The following is a 16,660-nucleotide window of genomic DNA, read 5'->3' on the forward strand; positions in this document are numbered from 1 at the left end:
TTCGGGGCCGATAGGATACGAGCCCCCCACCTCGGAGCGACAGAACGATCGCCGTTGGCCTCATCAGCGAGCTTTGTTGCTAGCCGGCGGGCTTGGCAACATCAGCCAGAGCAACCCACTTGTTCGGGAATTCGCACTGGCGACGCGTACGTGTAGATTCCCGAGGACTACAGCGAAATGCCGCAAGATCGGAACGGCATTCTCATCGACGAAGGCATCGACCAAGACGTGCATGTATCATGTGGTTGCTAGCCGTATCTGACCGACTTGGCCAGCTGTTTATTTATATCTTCCCCACGGGGGAGGTGTCTGTCAATCGATCGGATCTAAGACTGGTTGTTCCTGATCGGTCTTACAACCGTGAAGCCACCCAGTAGTGGGCCACCACACACTATTTCCTTCTCATGGCCGACGGTCGTAAGGATACGAACCACAGGTGTACGTCAGGATATCCAACTATCTCTTCACATCGCGCAAAGTACATACATACATACTACAAGGAGTCTGGGGTGGCTGGAGGCTTGATGCCAATTTGAGACGACCATCGGCAATAACTTCTGCGGTCCAATTCTCAATACCAATACGTCACATGCACTCTAACTGCACAGTAACCACGATCGTCAAGCATTTAACGCAAGCTGCACTTATCTCTCTACTAACGCACATGTGTGTGTATGTGCCTATATATCTGCATTATAAAGTGGTTTAGGCGTCGCAAGTACATAGGCCAGGTCAACAAGATAAAGAGAATAAGCAAAATCAGTTGTCGTGGATGAAGGAAACCAAAAAGCGTTTGTGGAGAAGAGAAGAAAAGAATTTGACGTGGAAGAAAATCTCAAAAACATATGCGTCGCCCACAGGATTCGAACCTGCGCGTCCGAAGACACTGGCTATCGGCTCTCCAGGATGCAATCCCAAACTAGCAGGCCAGCCCATTAACCACTCTGGCAAGGCGACTATTGTTATATGACGTATAGATAGGCTAGTATATGTACCGTTATTTCAAAGACCCCTGGCTTACGATAGGGTCCACCCACACAATACCTACCAGAAAAGGGGGCGGGGCATACTTGACGTACAGGACATTGACTGGCTGGTTGATGCATTGTTGAATGCTGATCTAAGCTAGACTATACCTGGTAACAAGCGGGTACCTAGGTAGTACGGATACACGCTGCCTATTTGAAGGAAAACAAACACGGCACGTAGTGCACTAGTTGTCAGCTGGGACCGACCCGAAGATGGCGCAGTCCGACCGGCCTCATCAACCTCGGCCATGCCTTGCCTAGGGTTCGTTATACTTGGCATAGTACGACGTACGTAATGACCTTGTGAGCATTCTAGTGCAGTGCTGGACCATGTGGGGAGAAGCCGACAGCTTTCTCGTTCTCTATCCCTTAGGCTGCGAGGTGACCCCATTTCTGCCAAGGTAGACCCCCCTCCACTTTTACACCAAATATTCCGTAGTATACTCCGTACAGAGTATAACAATACATAATGCTATAATACTATTTTATTAGGTAACACCACTAAGTTTAACATTATTATTAAATTAAAACCATAGTATTCTCTAATTTAAATACCTCTGGTTATACTACTACTTATATAGAGGTCTAGCTAAAGATATCCAGTAGTACAGGGTGGTAGGGGTAACTAAAAGCTCCCAGCCATGTTACCCCCTATAGCTGACATCATTATTAAAGGGGAATATTTACTAACAGAGAAGTTTTGTAGTAGGGGGGTGCGTATTAGTTACCTGACAGGAAGCTTTTACTTTGGCCGGATACTATCGTAGATAGTAGGTATAGTAACAGAAGACCTACTAGGGCTACTTACACTGTAATGTACCTCTTTGTAAAAGCAGAGAATCCTGGTACCTTTGATGTAGGCAAATTAGCACATAAATAGAAGTACCCTGAGACTATTAGCTTGTTGGACTTACTACGTAATGCTCTGAATGCATTGGCTCTACCCCGCCCTTAGCAAAAATAGGGTCACCTCGCAGCCTAAGGGCTATATAGGGGGTTGGGCAGGCAACCTTTCGGCCGCAATACCGGCACTTACCATACACTACACAGTGCGGTGCCCTTCCAATTGATGCAGATCGTCAGGATCGGCACAAGAGCTGGCAAGGTCGGCTAGCTTGCGTGGTAGTGATAACCCCGGTGGCACAGGGAATCGCGCGAGATGTCCCCCGGCACGCTTTTCCGGCTTGGTTCCTTTTTTATACGACGAGTGCGGAGTGAGTGAGAGCTCAAAGCCCGCTTCCTCTGGACACGAGGTTGGGTCCGGAGAGCCCGGCAGATCGTCAGTTGCTGCTAAGAATAGACAGCCACGGAAACTTTCAAGAATCTACATTCCGGAGAGCTCTCCAGAGGACCTTGGGACTGCGTCATCCCGCTGAAGCCGGTCTTGCGCTGATCGCTGTTGGCGGCTAGGCGGAGCCTGCCTGGCGTTATACGATGTAATCCTCAGGTCCATAATGTGTGGCGACGGAAACACTGGGGGCCCTGACGTCGTTGGATTGGACGAACGCAATTTTAGTAAAATTCTAGCGACAAGTAATCAAAGCTTGTTCGTGGCCTTGATTCCGTGTTTTGATGGAAATATATAATATCAGACAAACTCCCACCATCGATCGAGGCCTCTTGTATTGCACAACATCAAATCCAAATACAGCCTGTTCGACACATACCTCGCCTCAACCACTACACCATAATACCACACTCTACACTCGGTCGATTGCAAAACACCAGCCAACATGCAGTTCCGCGCATCCCTCGTTGCCGCCGCCGGCCTGTTTGCTCTGGCCAATGCCCGCATCATCGGAATCGCCTTCCCCGAGGCCGTTAAGGCCGGTGACCGTGTCGATGCCATCATCGAGACCGAGGGCTACATCCAGTCCGTCACGGACGTCGCCATCGCCTTCGGCATGGCTCCCAAAATCTCCGCCTATCCCGGCACCCTCGGCCAGAATGTGCTGGGCTCGTTCTACCTCGGACCTGGTGCGGATGCCCCGTCGACGTTGACAGTTGCTGAGCCTAATGCTGACAATCGCATACAGAAAAGTCCAACACTATCGAGAACATCACTCAGACTGTAACCGTCCCTTCTGATCTCGCTGACGGCCAGTATGTTTTCGCCGCTGGCCTGTACAGCCTGTATGGCGCCTCGTCGTCCACGACCTTGTCCAACTACAATGTTACCATCACCGTTTGCAACGTGACGAGCGATTCCTATGTCAGCAGCCGGCAATAGAAAGAGCCCAGGGAGTGGTATTCGAGCAGCATGTGCATGCAGCATGAAAATAGCCTTGGAATTTGGTCGCCTGGATGGATAAGGTGCGAGTCGTACGGATGCATGATAATGGGCCAATGGGCCGTTTCGACAAAGGGCATGTCACTGTCAATGTTGTGACTTTGAATAATGGCTTGGGTTTTGTAGCTTGAGTTTCTTTCTACTAGGCAAAAATTAATAGCTATTGCAATTTTTAATGCCAGAACAGCTGAGATGTTCCTCACGTGTGTGACAGTACAAGATATGACGACTCAGCTTGAAGAATGTCAATCAGCCGGACCTTTTGTCACAGATTCCACAATGTGCCATCCGATCATGTGATTCCAACCTCTCACTGCAGTGTGTTGAGGAGTCTCATTTGCCCAACATGGCCAGTCGTCGTTGTTCTGACTGATGCCATGGTCTTCCACAAGTTACAGCTATACTCGTTATATCTAGCGAAATCTCTCAATACATTAATATGTATGGCGAGAAACCAACGTGTATCTACAATCACGTTGTGGTTTACATACCTAAGGACAATACATGTATGTAAGGAAAATTTGATTCGCCAAACGACCGTTATCTATGTATCTAGGCTTGGATTGACATCGGTACTCGGTCTATATCCCATCAATGTCGTACATTGGGCTGTCCGGGATTTCTACCCTGTGGATGGAGGTCTTGAGCAAGGCGATATCGCTCAATCGCAAGAGCAACTAAGCACAGGTTCTCCCTTGTGGGGAATAACTCCGTGCCGTCCCTGAAGACAAATCTTGAGAAGGGGAGCACAGAACTGGGATCTCGATATGCCCGCTATCACCCTGAATTACCACGGTGGATTCCTTGAATGTGATTATCTGTACGTTCAACGGCCATGGCTTGACAAAAACCGGCGAAGTAGGAGGTGCGTTCGATTTGTTTGTTGCAAAAGGTTTCTCTTCCCTCTATCCTAATGCTTTTTACACTGAGCGTAGTTCGTCGCGAGTCGGAGCAAATTCCCCCGACGAATTGCCGCTCGGCAGAGTTTCCCTACTTGCTTAATATGAGGTTTCTTTGTGCCCCATTGCTCGAGCCAGGCCGTCATCAAAATCCCCTTGAAAAGTAATGCCTACGAACCGAGATCTTGGGCTACAGTTGTTGAGTGGTGCATGTTATACATGCGGATGTCTCCGATGCAGAAAAAAATGGAGTATCTCCATCCTTGGGACACATGCGATTGGTCGAGTTACCATCTTCTGTGCCTCATACAGCTCAATAGGGCCGAGTTGAGATGAACTCATCCTTACGAGTGGGATCGAGATATGACCCCAGGTTCTTCGGGGGTTGGAATGGCACACGTTTCAGTCTAGATACGCTGGGCCAGACCGTGATCTGTCATTTGAATGAAATCAATTGAAGAACATCCCCAGAATTCTCACCTACTCAAGGAGTCAAGCGGGGCTGGTAGGATGACTGTTACCTCACTTGAATTGCAAGCCAACAGACTGGCCAACCTCCAGCGCTCGCTCGAGTACACTAGCGTGTCATGCCATAGCGAGTGGTCTGGTGTTTATCCATGTGCGCATTACTGACAGTGTTGCATTGCTTACGAATTCTCGGCGTAATTCAATCTTACCATTAATTTCCCACTGATCGAGACAGGGACGCTCAGGCCGCCGCCACGAGAGCCTTGACTATATACCGGTACATATACGGAGTATTCAGGTACATTAATCGTCACACACTAACATTGGTACAATTGCCGAGATTGTTACTTGAAACGGTATCGTGGCTGAACGGGGGACTTAAGCATAATCAACAGGAACAGTTGCTTGAGAACAACACATTCCATTTGGCGGTATAGCCAAGCACGCACCGGTGCTCCAGTTTCATCAGCTTTTGGATCCTGAAAACGCATGATATCGGTGATCTAAGTGCGATGGCAATACGCCCTTGGACGCATGAGAGATGTAACAGGGGATTACAAATGTATGCCGCACCGTGTTCCTTCAATGCTACATTCAACTTACCTACCAAGACCACGATTTGGCGAATTTCGCCAGGGATGCACATAAATTCTTCTGTCCAAGTACCCACCCCGCAACGAGCCTTGTACCTCCGCTGACGAAAAAATGGGCATGGCGTAGACGGTTGGAATCCCGTCAGGATGAACCCAGTAGCCTGGATCAACCCAAGGTGAAGCCAAGGTACAGTTACAATGCCGTCTCTCTTGGGTCATAAACCAAGTTGAAGCTTTAGCAACAGCGCCACCTCGAACTTCCGAGCCAAACCTGCCTTTGGGTCGGAGACCACGCGAGCGATTTACGCAAAGACAGTACCGCACGTACATTAGCCCCCCACCTTCTCCAAGATCTTCTACGCCCGTTCTCCATACCAGGGAGGACATCTGGCAAAATCGGACGCGGATCAAGGTTCCGATGACCAATGTCACCTCAATATCCGAGCGCAAGCTAGCCGAGGGGTCTCGCAGTCTCGACTCTCTGGACAAGCGGCTCAAACCCTTGTATCCGGTATCAAGATGTCATCCCATCTGCAGCCACTTGAGCCACTGGCGAAGGAATGCTATCAAAGGTGCCTCCATATCGCACGCATGAAAACAGGTTTTGGTGGGTTTGGACCCTCTCTCTGTGACAAGCATGCCCCTGCTCCATCTCAAGTGCCCGGATCTGACGACGAGAACACGCGTTGGTGGGCGGTGTTCATTGCCTGCTGAGGGCGGCGTGAGCAGCTAGCTAGGTATACCAAAATCTCTAGGAATTAAGATTGTACATGTAGATAAGCTGGTCCCTCGTAGGGTTGCACCGGCACGCGATAAGATACAAAAGATGCTCTAGACGCCCTCTTCCGGCTTGTCTCAAGAGGATTTCTTTTTTCTGCTTGTCTTTGTGCTCCTATTTATCGCAAGGTGAGACATCCTCGCGTCGACCCACCTAGCAAAGGTTTCGTTTTCGCTGGTGGAAGCAAAAGCCCGATCTATAGTATTTTTGCTTCTTCATCCACCCAGAGGGTGGGTGTGCTACTTAGCCATGACACCGGCCTACGACACCGATGATGACGCGGCGACCTCCATTCAATCTGCAAACGTCCACGTTTTGAATGGCCTTCCCCCAGGAACCATCGACGATGGGCTGATTTCCAAAGTTCTGCCCCGTGCGGACAAGCCGCGGAGCGTCCCGGGCCAAGATTTCGAACAAAACTATGAAGATTACCTTCGACGTCAACCCCAGTCATATCTTTCAAAGCCTAAGGATTTGATGGATCTTGGAGCTTTTGAAGACGAAGCCGAGAACTACAAGGACCCGGCACTGGAGAAGAAAGATGGGATGAATTCGACTGGGCCGCGTAAAGCTACTCGTCCGGGACGAGAGACCCCAGAGCTTCGCCGTCCTTTCTCTCCTTTGTCTCGGGTAGACATGGTTCCCCAAGGCCCCGACTCTCGTCCCCAGACTAGGCCTGAAAGGGAGAGCTTTGCTGTCCCCAAGCGTCACTCTTCTCGCCCGGATCAGGCTGTCAAAAGCCCTGATCGGATGGCAAGACAACGTGGCATCTCAAACCACCCCCCACGCGCCGACGAAATCGAAGCTGCTAGACGGCTTTTGGCGCGGGCTCCTGAGGCAGACGGATACACCATCCGAGAAGAAGGAAAAGAAACTAGCGCAGGTGTTAACTCAGCAACTCCTCCGCCCATACGAAGTCGTCAACGTCGCGTAGTCATTTACGACGACTCGGAGGAAGAAGAGGAAAATGCTGACAGCTATGGTGACGAGAACGACCAGGACTATCACGAGTACCACAATGAGTATCGCAATGGGGATAGGAATAAAGACGTAGCATCGACGCCCGCCACTTCCATCTACCAGCCGACCGAAAGCGGACGGCCCTCGAGGGCGCATCATCGATACACCCTCGATCATCCCACATCCTCAAGGACGTCGTCGCGACAGTCCTTGCCGCCGCCAACCCGATCGCGTGTGGCGGAAAATCTCACCGCACACAAGCGAGAGCTTCGAACGCCTGTACTGGATCAAAATCGTTTGTACCTGGACGCTGAGCCGCCGGCAATCGGCCAACGACATCCACGCAACCAACAGCCTCTCAGACCAACATACATGGAGATTTCAGACGAGGAAGAGGAGACGGTTCGGGACTACAGTGATAAGAGTGGACTGGATGCTACCTCGACACTAGATTACGGCCCTGCGAAGACCGGAATGGGGCCAAGGAGCGATGATTCCATGTCAATCTCGAAGCAATCGACATCGAAACATAGCATGATGAGCAGCGAATCTGCCCGAGGGATTGATTTTTTTGGGCAAGGCATCTTCCAGGTCGTCCTTCATAATCCGATTACAGTGCATCAGTTGCTGAAGTTCGCCGAAGCTCGCCTCTGCAGCGAAGGTGTTGAATTCCTCAAAAAGGTGAGCAGAAATCGGTCCGGGATCGCGCAAGGGAACGGGTAACTCACCAGGTTGGAACATCACAGCTAGAAGAGTACCAGAAGGTACTGAATGACCTCACAGGCGTCATGACGACGATACGCAAGGGTTTCCTTTCCGATGATTCCTCAAAGCAGATAAACGTCAACGGGGAGCTGCGAAACGCAGTCCATTCGGAAATGAAATCTCTTGCCACTAAGACGCTTCCTCGTATGGAGACGCTTTTCTCGGACCTGCAAGAAAGTGTTGAGCACGATGTCTTTATGGATATTTATCCTCGTTTCGTTCGGTACCAAATGGCATTGAGCGCCACAAGAGCGTTGGCGACCAACTCTCGCACCTATCAAGGTCTAGGCGACTGCTTCTGCCTCACAAATCCAGGGTAAAGACCTTTCGTCTTTTTGAACCACTTTTTTCGCAGAGCTGACCTCCATTGGATGAACAGTCTCGCAGACAATCCGATTGTGTTTGCTTCCGATGGTTTCATCAAAGTCACAGGTTACACACGACCCGAGATCATTCCCCGGAACTGCAGATTCCTTCAAGGTGTTCATACCGATCGGGAACCGGTCCGGAGGCTGAAAGCTGCGATTGAAGCACGGAAGGAATCAGTAGAGTTGCTTTTGAATTATAAGAAGAACGGTGATCCGTTCTGGAACTTGCTCTACGTTGGTATGTTTCCCAGCAACACCACTGCATCCCATCCCCTTTTCACTATCCTCAGGCAACCTCAAGGCTAATCCCAACATCCTTCAACAGCGCCGCTATACAACGAATCAGGGATGCTTTCTTTCTTCCTCGGCGGCCAGATCAACTGCTCTACGACCATTCACACCAACGCAGATATCATGAAGGTCTTGTCGTCTTCAAGCAACGACAATGTCGAAGAGGCAGCCAAGAAACCGCCAGTATTGCATCGATCAACGTCGGCCCCGTCAGCCCGCAGGGCCTTCCTGAAAGCTCTCGGAGTAAAGGTTGATGATAGCGTACCGAGCAATTCTGCCATCGACCCGGGCATGGAGGGTAAGTTGCTCCACAAACTGGAGGGGAGAGATTTGAACTATCAGATGAAGGAGTTTTATACTGCGTACTCCAAGGTAAGCGAAATAATGAAATGCTACGGATCCTCAACACATACCTGTGGCTGACTTGATGACGACAGTACTTGGTTGTGGCCTACGACTCTTTCATCATCAGATTCTATTCTGAGGGAGTGTTAGACATGCTACACCCCGTTAACAACACTGTTGGTTTGGTGGCTGGCCAAGATATCTTCCGTTTCCTCAAGCAAAACATGGTGAATCATCAGTCCGAATACAAGACCCGTGTGCGGACTGGCATGCGTGCTGGGGCGCCAGTAAGTCTGGAGGTGCGTCTCCAGACTCGACGCAGTGCTCAGTTCCGAGGAGACGAGAAATTTATGACACACTGGACACCTCTGAAGGATGAGAAGTCGGCAGTTCACTGGATCGTCGTCACGATGGCACCAACGATTCAGTGATATGGGAGCGCGTACTAGAGCAGGGGTGGATGAACAGAGGGGAAACGAAATGGCCTGCAATGAATCGAGTGGAACCTGGTGATTGGTGCGAGCAATTTTGGAAGCTATACCCCCTTCTCAGAGATCGTGATACGGCCATGTCACTCATGACGTATCCTTTCTCGGAGAATGTTCCAGTTATGATTGCAATGCACTTGTTTTACAATAGCTCTCAAGTTACCTCAAGACCCAGGATTCACTTTCTCAATGACACCTCTTGATTTACTCAGCCTTACAACCCAGCCCATTACCGACAAAGGATAACAGGCGCACCGGAGGAAGGTCAAAGTCTTAATCCCAAAATGAAAAGGTCTGCTCTGGCTTGACAGCATCTTGATCTAAAGAGGCCATAAATACACCTGTTGTGATGCCAGGCATCTCAAGAAACTGCCAATACTAGGGCGTATCTCTGAAGTAGCCTACTTATTGGTATCACAGGTGCTGTATGGTGCTATCGTGACATGTTGCTTTACTAACTCTCATATCACACTATTATCCTCGTCACGTTTCTACGTCAATGCACTTCATATTGCCCCTTGGAATGCGCGCTTTTAGGCGTGAATTACCAATCGAAGTCGTATAGTGCTCCATTATTAAGTATGCTCACCTTGGCCATTGCCATTGAGATCCAAATACGACTAGAAGAGTCGGTACATATAAGTGAGAGGCTTATAACGGCTATTCTTTCGGTTTGCCAAATCCCGTCAATGTCTTAGAACCACCCATCTCCATAACTGCTATGTTGTATGATAACCTCAAAGCCCCCTCGATTTGACGACCGAATGGCAAACATCTCAAGAAGATGAATACGGTAATGCTCGCAACATTCCACCCGAAAAGAGGAAGGAGGAGCATATTTGTACACAAGAACAATATTACTTTAATCATCTCCAAAAATGTGAATATCTGCAATGTTGGAGCATCTCTTTTGGATGTAGTTCGATGACTTGGTCCACCAGGTGACTGTATCATTCCAACCGGCTTTGTCAAGGCAGTCTTACTTCTTATCCAATCTGCTCCAGGCATTAGGAGTACTGCGTGCGATGTGGATAATGATAGGGGAATGAAAGAAACTCTGCTTATCAATACGGTCAGACTTTTGGGACCATGAGCGAAAGTTTCGATGGATCTGATATGAGGGTCACGTTGGGGTCTTCCCCCCTAAGGAACGATCTATAACTCACTAGAAATATTCGCCGAATGGCTATTTTGACGCAAGTTTGAAAGCTTCGGGAGATTTTACAGTAAAATAGGATCGCTGCGTTTCCGGTGTCTTACAGCTGCTCTTATAATCAAGCTCAAGTTGCGTTTCAACAGGGGAGAGTGAAGGAAATTCTTTCAGGCAGACTCTCAGCCTGCTTAGAAGATGAGCTGTCTGTATTTTATGATGACTCGACGTTGAGATGATCATTTGGTTGCCACGGCATTCGCTTACCACCAGCAATGTGATGGATGCGTTGATTACGAGACATGACAGGAGACGAAGCCGCATCAGCTGACGCGCACGAGTCACGTCGCCTAGAATGGAGAGATACTTCGTAAAGTGTGGCACAGCGTGAGAAACGAGTCTCACGTATGACATACGAATGTACTCTTGAACCGTGTAAGGTAATCAAATATCGTCTCTGGCCGTAATCGTGTGACAGGGTTGCTGCATGCACTTTGCAGTGGCACAGTGTAATCAGCTGACGGGCCGTACCTTGAACGTGCCGTCACGAGACCAGACAGTGACTGCACGGATACATGGTCTGATGCTCAGAACGTCTGTATTTCTCGAACCAGCATTCCGTACTCTGGTGTCAGCGGTTGTGATTTACGCATGGCGCTGTGTTATTTTTATCCTACCATGTCCCCTTCCTGTGCTGACAAGCCGTAATCGACCCAAAGCCAAAGGACGGGCTTTGAAATTGTTAGCACCGGCTAATTGCTGCCCGGTAGGTTCGAAAGCGTCTTCTTTTATCTTAGAACGCCCTGTGCACTGCAAGTCGGCAAGATGAGGTGGAGGGCTATCCGGTCATTTGTGTTTTTGATCTTTTCGAATGGCCACAAAGTTTCAGTATCGCGACCACCCGAATCCTCGACGTCGAATCCTGTTCATTTTGGAACGGAGAGCCCGAAGAGTAGGTAGACGAACTTCCAGCTAGTTTATGCCGCATACGTGAAGCGCACCGTCATGATGCATTCCAAGTCTGATAGGCTATGCCCAGACCCACTGACAGCGGAACGACGCGTCAGACTATCATTGACCTAGCTGAACCAAGGCAAAGGCAACGATCCTATGGCCGGCCATCCATGAACTAAATCGAAGATTCTGGGGCTCGGGAGCGGTCTCATGAGAAATTTGTCAATGTTTAAACACCCAGACTTGGTCAATATCAGACGTTCTGGCGTGAAATTACTACAAAGCAGAGTATAGGCTATGCACCTGAGGCTTAATTCAATGACTCACAAGGATACTTCCTAGCAACGCTAAACCCCAACCGGCGAAAGGCCTTACTGCAGCCATTGTTACTGGTGTATTCCGAAACTGAGTAACCACCTGGTCAGCTCTCACAAACATCACTTCCAAAAAACGCGCGAAGTACCGCCATGGAGAACGGACGGGCTCAGCGAGCCACAGCTGGAAAGCCTGTGCTCTTCTTGTAAACTGAGAGCTCTGTAGGGGTCTTGCATTCCCGACAAATGACTGACTTGCCACAGCGACATCGACAACTGCTTGTACTCGAGAAGTGAGTCAGCAGTCACTCCCTGATGCGATGGTCTCAAGAAGTTAACCTAACTGTCACAAGGCCATAAGATCCACGATTTGATGGCGAAACTCATTGACCAGTACTTCATGACGCACCTCGCATTGCCTGAAGAGGAAGCCTCGAGGTTGACCAAGGAATACTACAAAACATACGGCCTTGCCATTGAAGGACTGGTCCGCCACCACCAAATCGACCCACTGGACTACAACACTAAGGTTGACGACGCTTTGCCTCTGGAAGACATGCTGAAGCCCGACCCTGAGCTCCGACAGCTCCTGGAAGACATTGACAGAAGCCAGGTCAAAGTATGGCTGTTCACCAACGCCTATATTAACCACGGAAAGCGTGTCGTCAAACTGCTGGGAATCGACGATCTCTTTGAGGGCCTCACATACTGTGACTACGCTCAGCTCCCATTTTTATGCAAACCGGCAAAAGAAATGTTCCGCAAGGCTATGAGTGAAGCGGATGTTGAAAGGGCTGAAGATTGCTTCTTCGTTGGTACGTTAAACTGCAATAACACCTTGCGTAGCCTGTAGGAGGCTGCTGACAGTGAGCCCCCCTGCAACGTTTAGACGATTCATACGATAACTGCAAGAGTGCATCGGAGCTCGGTTGGACGGCAGCGCACTTGGTGGAAGCAGGGCTGCCTGTGCCCGAAACCAAAGCGTCCCAGTTTCAGATCCGCCATCTCCAGGAACTGCGCATGGTATATCCGCATTTCTTCAAATCAGCCGCCGTCTAGAACGTTTCTTCGCTGCAGGTTGGTAGAGCAGTAGATGGTGTTCTGAATGGGCTTATGAGATCAGTCGATAGAAGGCTGCTATAACCAGGCTTGCTGGTTCATTTCTTTTAGATTTGGTCGATCGATCGACGATTCTATCTGTGGGAAGAAAAAGACAAACAAGCAATGACACGTAGAGAGGTATGCTTTACAGTCATTGGAACTATCAATCCCATTAATGGGCTGATAAGTGCGTAACGAAACCGCATTTTAGAGGCTTCCAGGAAATTGGTCGTGTAGTTGCCACTATACGTGCGCATAGGAAGCGAGATAAAGGATAAATCACGCCTGTTAAGGTTGGCTCGCAACCAAACATCATGTTTGCATACGATCTTGACGCACTGGCTGCATGGTGGCAGTGCGCCCGGGATCACGATGCCGTCGTACCTTGATCCGTCCGTATGACTCAAGACCAAAGTATATGTTTCTGATGATGGCGTCGACTGCATAATCGTTGTCTGGCCCCAGCCGCTCAACCCACCTCCGCATCGTTCCTTATCTTGCGGAGGTGTCCACTCCGCAAACACAGCCGCCACAAACACACGCGAACTAGGCCATTCACCGAACCTCCATCGGGGACGCTCCATCGGGGACATCACAACGATTCAAGCGTTCTAGGCCTCGCCACCCTGACGCAAATAGCCTGCAAAGACCAGGATCGGCCGATGAAAGGTACCAGTGGCCGCCGGATGGAGCAAGCTGCCTTCGTCGCAGTCTCCATGACGTAGCTTGTAAGCTTACCGGTGTATCCAACCGAAAGACCCAAGACACCCATCAGTTTGTGCCTGGCCATGTCCCAGAAAACGACAAGCTTCGCTTGCGAACGATGTCGAGCAGGGAAGCGAAAAGTAGGTTTCATGGCATTCGTTGAAACAGCTCGTTTATTCCAAGCCCCACGGAGACAGGTCCATAGCCCCCCTGCTTGTCTTTATTCTCGCAAAGTACTGTCACTAACCGATCCTTTCATGGACAGTGTGATGCAGCTCGCCCTGCATGCTCATTGTGCAGCAGACAGAATAGAGAATGTGTATACACCGAGCAGCGCCCTCGAAAGTGTGTTGTCATTGATATTCCATCTCCCAATGAAAAAGGACCCCCAAACATAACCAGATACTTGGCTAACGTTATGTTGTAGGCGCAAATACTGGGACGAAGACTATGTCAGAGCCCTTGAAGCACAAGTCCACTCGTTGCTCTTGGCTCTGGAAAAGCAAAGTGCCGGGAGTGAGCTGTCACCGGCACTGACTTTGTCTTCCCGCGCATCACAATCAGGGGAGCCTGATGCCGCCGTGAAAGAGAAGCTCGACGGAGGAAACAGTGGTGCAGGAGACAGTAACGTTAAGGATATATACCCTAATGTGCGGGATGGTTCCTCTCATGAAGGCAACGGCAGCAGTGCCGGAAAAGACCCATCGGGACAAGATAGATCTCAGCTGGCCATGGAAGAGCTGTGTGTGATGCTTTGGAGGACTAATGTTGGCGATGGAGTGACCATCATCGACGATCCAAAGACTGGGTCTCATTACGCGGTCGAGACTGTACAACAGACAGTGCCCCCGACCTATCACGTTACTCCCACAGAACATGTTCTCGCCTACTGCCGCCAACAGGGTCTCGTGAATGAGATGGCGAGCCTTTTTCTGAAAAACATCAATCGGGAACATCAGTTCACCTCTTACACGACGCTTGACTTCCTTCAGAGTTACCCCTATGAACCTCTCCACGAGGCATTGTTACACAGTGCCATCATTGCCACGGGAACAACCTTCTCGCGAAGAACCGATGCCGTGATCATTGGGGACGCGTTTGCGGAGTTTGCAGAGAGTCTCGTCTTCTCTTGCTGTCGACAGAACCCCACAGTCAAAGTCATTCAAAGTCTCACGATGATGTCCTGGCGCTCGCTGGCCTTGGGCCGAGACCATTTCTCATGGATGTATATCTCCATGGCCGCCGGAATGTGTGTGTATCTTCGGCTGCACGTCTTGGCCCTGGAAGAGTGTGAAGCGAGACGGCTCGACGCTAGTGAGGAAGATATCCGTACATTTTGGATGTTCTACATCGGTGATCGGACTGCCATCACTATCCTGGGCCGAAATTGTGCGCTTCCGTGGAGGAGGGTCAATGTTCCCAACTTCGATACGACGTTTGAGAGCTCAACAGCAGATATCTATCAGTTATCCTTTGCATGGCAGTGCAGATTGTGGTATCTCCATGATCAATATATGGATCAGGTGTAAGTCTCCGTTTCCGGCCGTCCAGGAACAGAACCCGCCCAAACTGACTGTTTCCAAGTTTTTCTACGTCCTTCGAGTCTCTTCCGATATCACAGCAAGTGCGCATCCTCGTCGCAAGCCAGGAAAACCTAAACACATTCTTCCGCTCTCGCCATGACCGGCTTCATCTATCAGGCGATTTGACCCCCAAGCCCGTTCTCCAATTTCATCTCGCATACCAGATGACGATCCTTATTACCATGCCGCCATTCCTACGCATGTTTGCCGCCATCTCCCAGCCTTCATCGACCTCTGAGAGTGGGAAAGTTGCTGGGCCGAACTCAGAATTCATCCTTCTTGTTCTTCGCTCTCTTACAACGGCCGCAACGGCTGTTGCCCGTCTTGTACGCACCTACCGCCGCGGGCATGGTTTTGAGGAGCCTCCAAATCCGCTGATTGTTCATCACCTCCTCAGTGCATCCGTCGTCCATCTGATGAATGCAACAAGCCAGAATCCAGCCCTTCGACACCAAAGCACGTACTGGCTCCGTCAATGTCTCGAGCTTCTGCGGGAGCTCCAAACATCATGGCCGGAGCGTGCAAGCAAAAGCGTGATGATCATTCGCATCTTAGCTCAGCGCTGGGGAGTCATGAGAGCTTTGCCAACGGAACTCGGTTACCATGTCGACCCTGCGGCACCGGGAAGTGGGAGAGACTTCCGCAAAGCTGGTGTGCCTGGGAGTAAGACAGCAGGAGAACCCGATCCGGGCTTGGATACTGACAACCAAGTACAACTCGAATACGAATGGGATGGACACGGTGCCCCAACAAGGGATGCACCGCCGGTGAATTTTAGTACTTTGGATATGAAATTCTTCGCGTTACCGGGAAGCCTTGACATGTCTGTATTGGACGGGGAATGCGCCAACAGTGCTTGCCCTGTCGACCTTCTGCAAGCATTCCATGGATTAACAGATTGTGAGGATTTCAATTGGCTGACAAGCAACGCTCTGTGAGCAGAAAGCAAGACCAAAATGCAAGGTATGATGCCATAAACAAACATCGTGATCCATTGATCCATCAGTTGGCTAACCTTAACCAGTACCGTAACAATCTTAATAGTCATTCGCAATTTGTTGTTAATTGCGCCATGTGGCAACCTCGTCAACAGCGCGAACGCACACACTCAGAGGGGAGGCATTACTGCCTCCTTTGATTGCTTCTCAATGCTCCTATCCGATCTCACCACGGCATGAATTTCGGTGTCGACGTTGAGTCTCAGAAGACCGGGTCTACTGTAGTGGCCGGTGCAGTCTGCGAACATCTTCGCTCGATTGATCGAATCCATATCCAGGTCGGCGTACATGATGGTTTCTGTCGTCTCATCCACAGGTTCCGTCAGACGGCGACCGTCTGGGCCAAAGATAGCAGAGGTACCTCCGCCGGGGCTGCACATGATGAGGCCATGGGAGCTGTCATGTGTCTCAATTCCTCTATTGGTGATCAAAGCTGTGCAGTGAAGAACAAACGCGCTTGATTCAATAGCATAAGTACGAGAGAGTGTTTGGCAACCTTTATGTCCGGTTAGCGTCGGAATGTCGGAATTGACAGACATTTCAGAATCTCATCACTTACCTTCCGCACTCATCGACCACATG

General features: G+C 50.0%; 5 protein-coding genes and 1 non-coding gene across 6 annotated transcripts; 4 read left to right on the plus strand and 2 right to left on the minus strand.

The window, feature by feature from the left end:
• Positions 1–848: 848 nt before the first annotated feature.
• On the minus strand, positions 849–957 carry GLRG_13130. The gene has a single exon. It is a non-coding gene; the product is annotated as a tRNA-Ser (tRNA).
• A 1,804-nt stretch (positions 958–2,761) lies between these two features.
• On the plus strand, positions 2,762–3,258 carry GLRG_05338 (uncharacterized protein; the record flags this gene model as incomplete). Its single annotated transcript, XM_008096023.1, has 2 exons — positions 2,762–3,005; positions 3,065–3,258. The coding sequence occupies 2 exons, from the start codon at positions 2,762–2,764 to the stop codon at positions 3,256–3,258; spliced, it is 438 nt and encodes a 145-aa protein (XP_008094214.1).
• Positions 3,259–6,305: 3,047 nt separating this feature from the next.
• Positions 6,306–9,216, plus strand: GLRG_05339 (uncharacterized protein; the record flags this gene model as incomplete). The annotated part of the gene is made up of 5 exons (XM_008096024.1): positions 6,306–7,697; positions 7,763–8,097; positions 8,161–8,387; positions 8,475–8,812; positions 8,878–9,216. The coding sequence occupies 5 exons, from the start codon at positions 6,306–6,308 to the stop codon at positions 9,214–9,216; spliced, it is 2,631 nt and encodes an 876-aa protein (XP_008094215.1).
• Positions 9,217–11,844: 2,628 nt separating this feature from the next.
• GLRG_05340 (pyrimidine 5'-nucleotidase) lies at positions 11,845–12,750 on the plus strand (the record flags this gene model as incomplete). Its single annotated transcript, XM_008096025.1, has 4 exons — positions 11,845–11,897; positions 11,956–11,984; positions 12,045–12,506; positions 12,581–12,750. 4 exons carry the CDS (start codon positions 11,845–11,847, stop codon positions 12,748–12,750), a joined length of 714 nt encoding a protein of 237 aa, XP_008094216.1.
• A 1,004-nt stretch (positions 12,751–13,754) lies between these two features.
• GLRG_05341 (fungal specific transcription factor domain-containing protein) lies at positions 13,755–15,851 on the plus strand (the record flags this gene model as incomplete). The annotated part of the gene is made up of 4 exons (XM_008096026.1): positions 13,755–13,816; positions 13,925–15,022; positions 15,082–15,733; positions 15,792–15,851. The coding sequence occupies 4 exons, from the start codon at positions 13,755–13,757 to the stop codon at positions 15,849–15,851; spliced, it is 1,872 nt and encodes a 623-aa protein (XP_008094217.1).
• Positions 15,852–16,188: 337 nt separating this feature from the next.
• Positions 16,189–16,659, minus strand: GLRG_05342 (uncharacterized protein; the record flags this gene model as incomplete). The annotated part of the gene is made up of 2 exons (XM_008096027.1): positions 16,189–16,574; positions 16,638–16,659. 2 exons carry the CDS (start codon positions 16,657–16,659, stop codon positions 16,189–16,191), a joined length of 408 nt encoding a protein of 135 aa, XP_008094218.1.
• Position 16,660: the final 1 nt, after the last annotated feature.

Source organism: Colletotrichum graminicola (genome assembly GCF_000149035.1).
Source record: "Colletotrichum graminicola M1.001 genomic scaffold supercont1.18, whole genome shotgun sequence".
NCBI classification, from domain to species: Eukaryota; Fungi; Ascomycota; class Sordariomycetes; order Glomerellales; family Glomerellaceae; genus Colletotrichum; species Colletotrichum graminicola.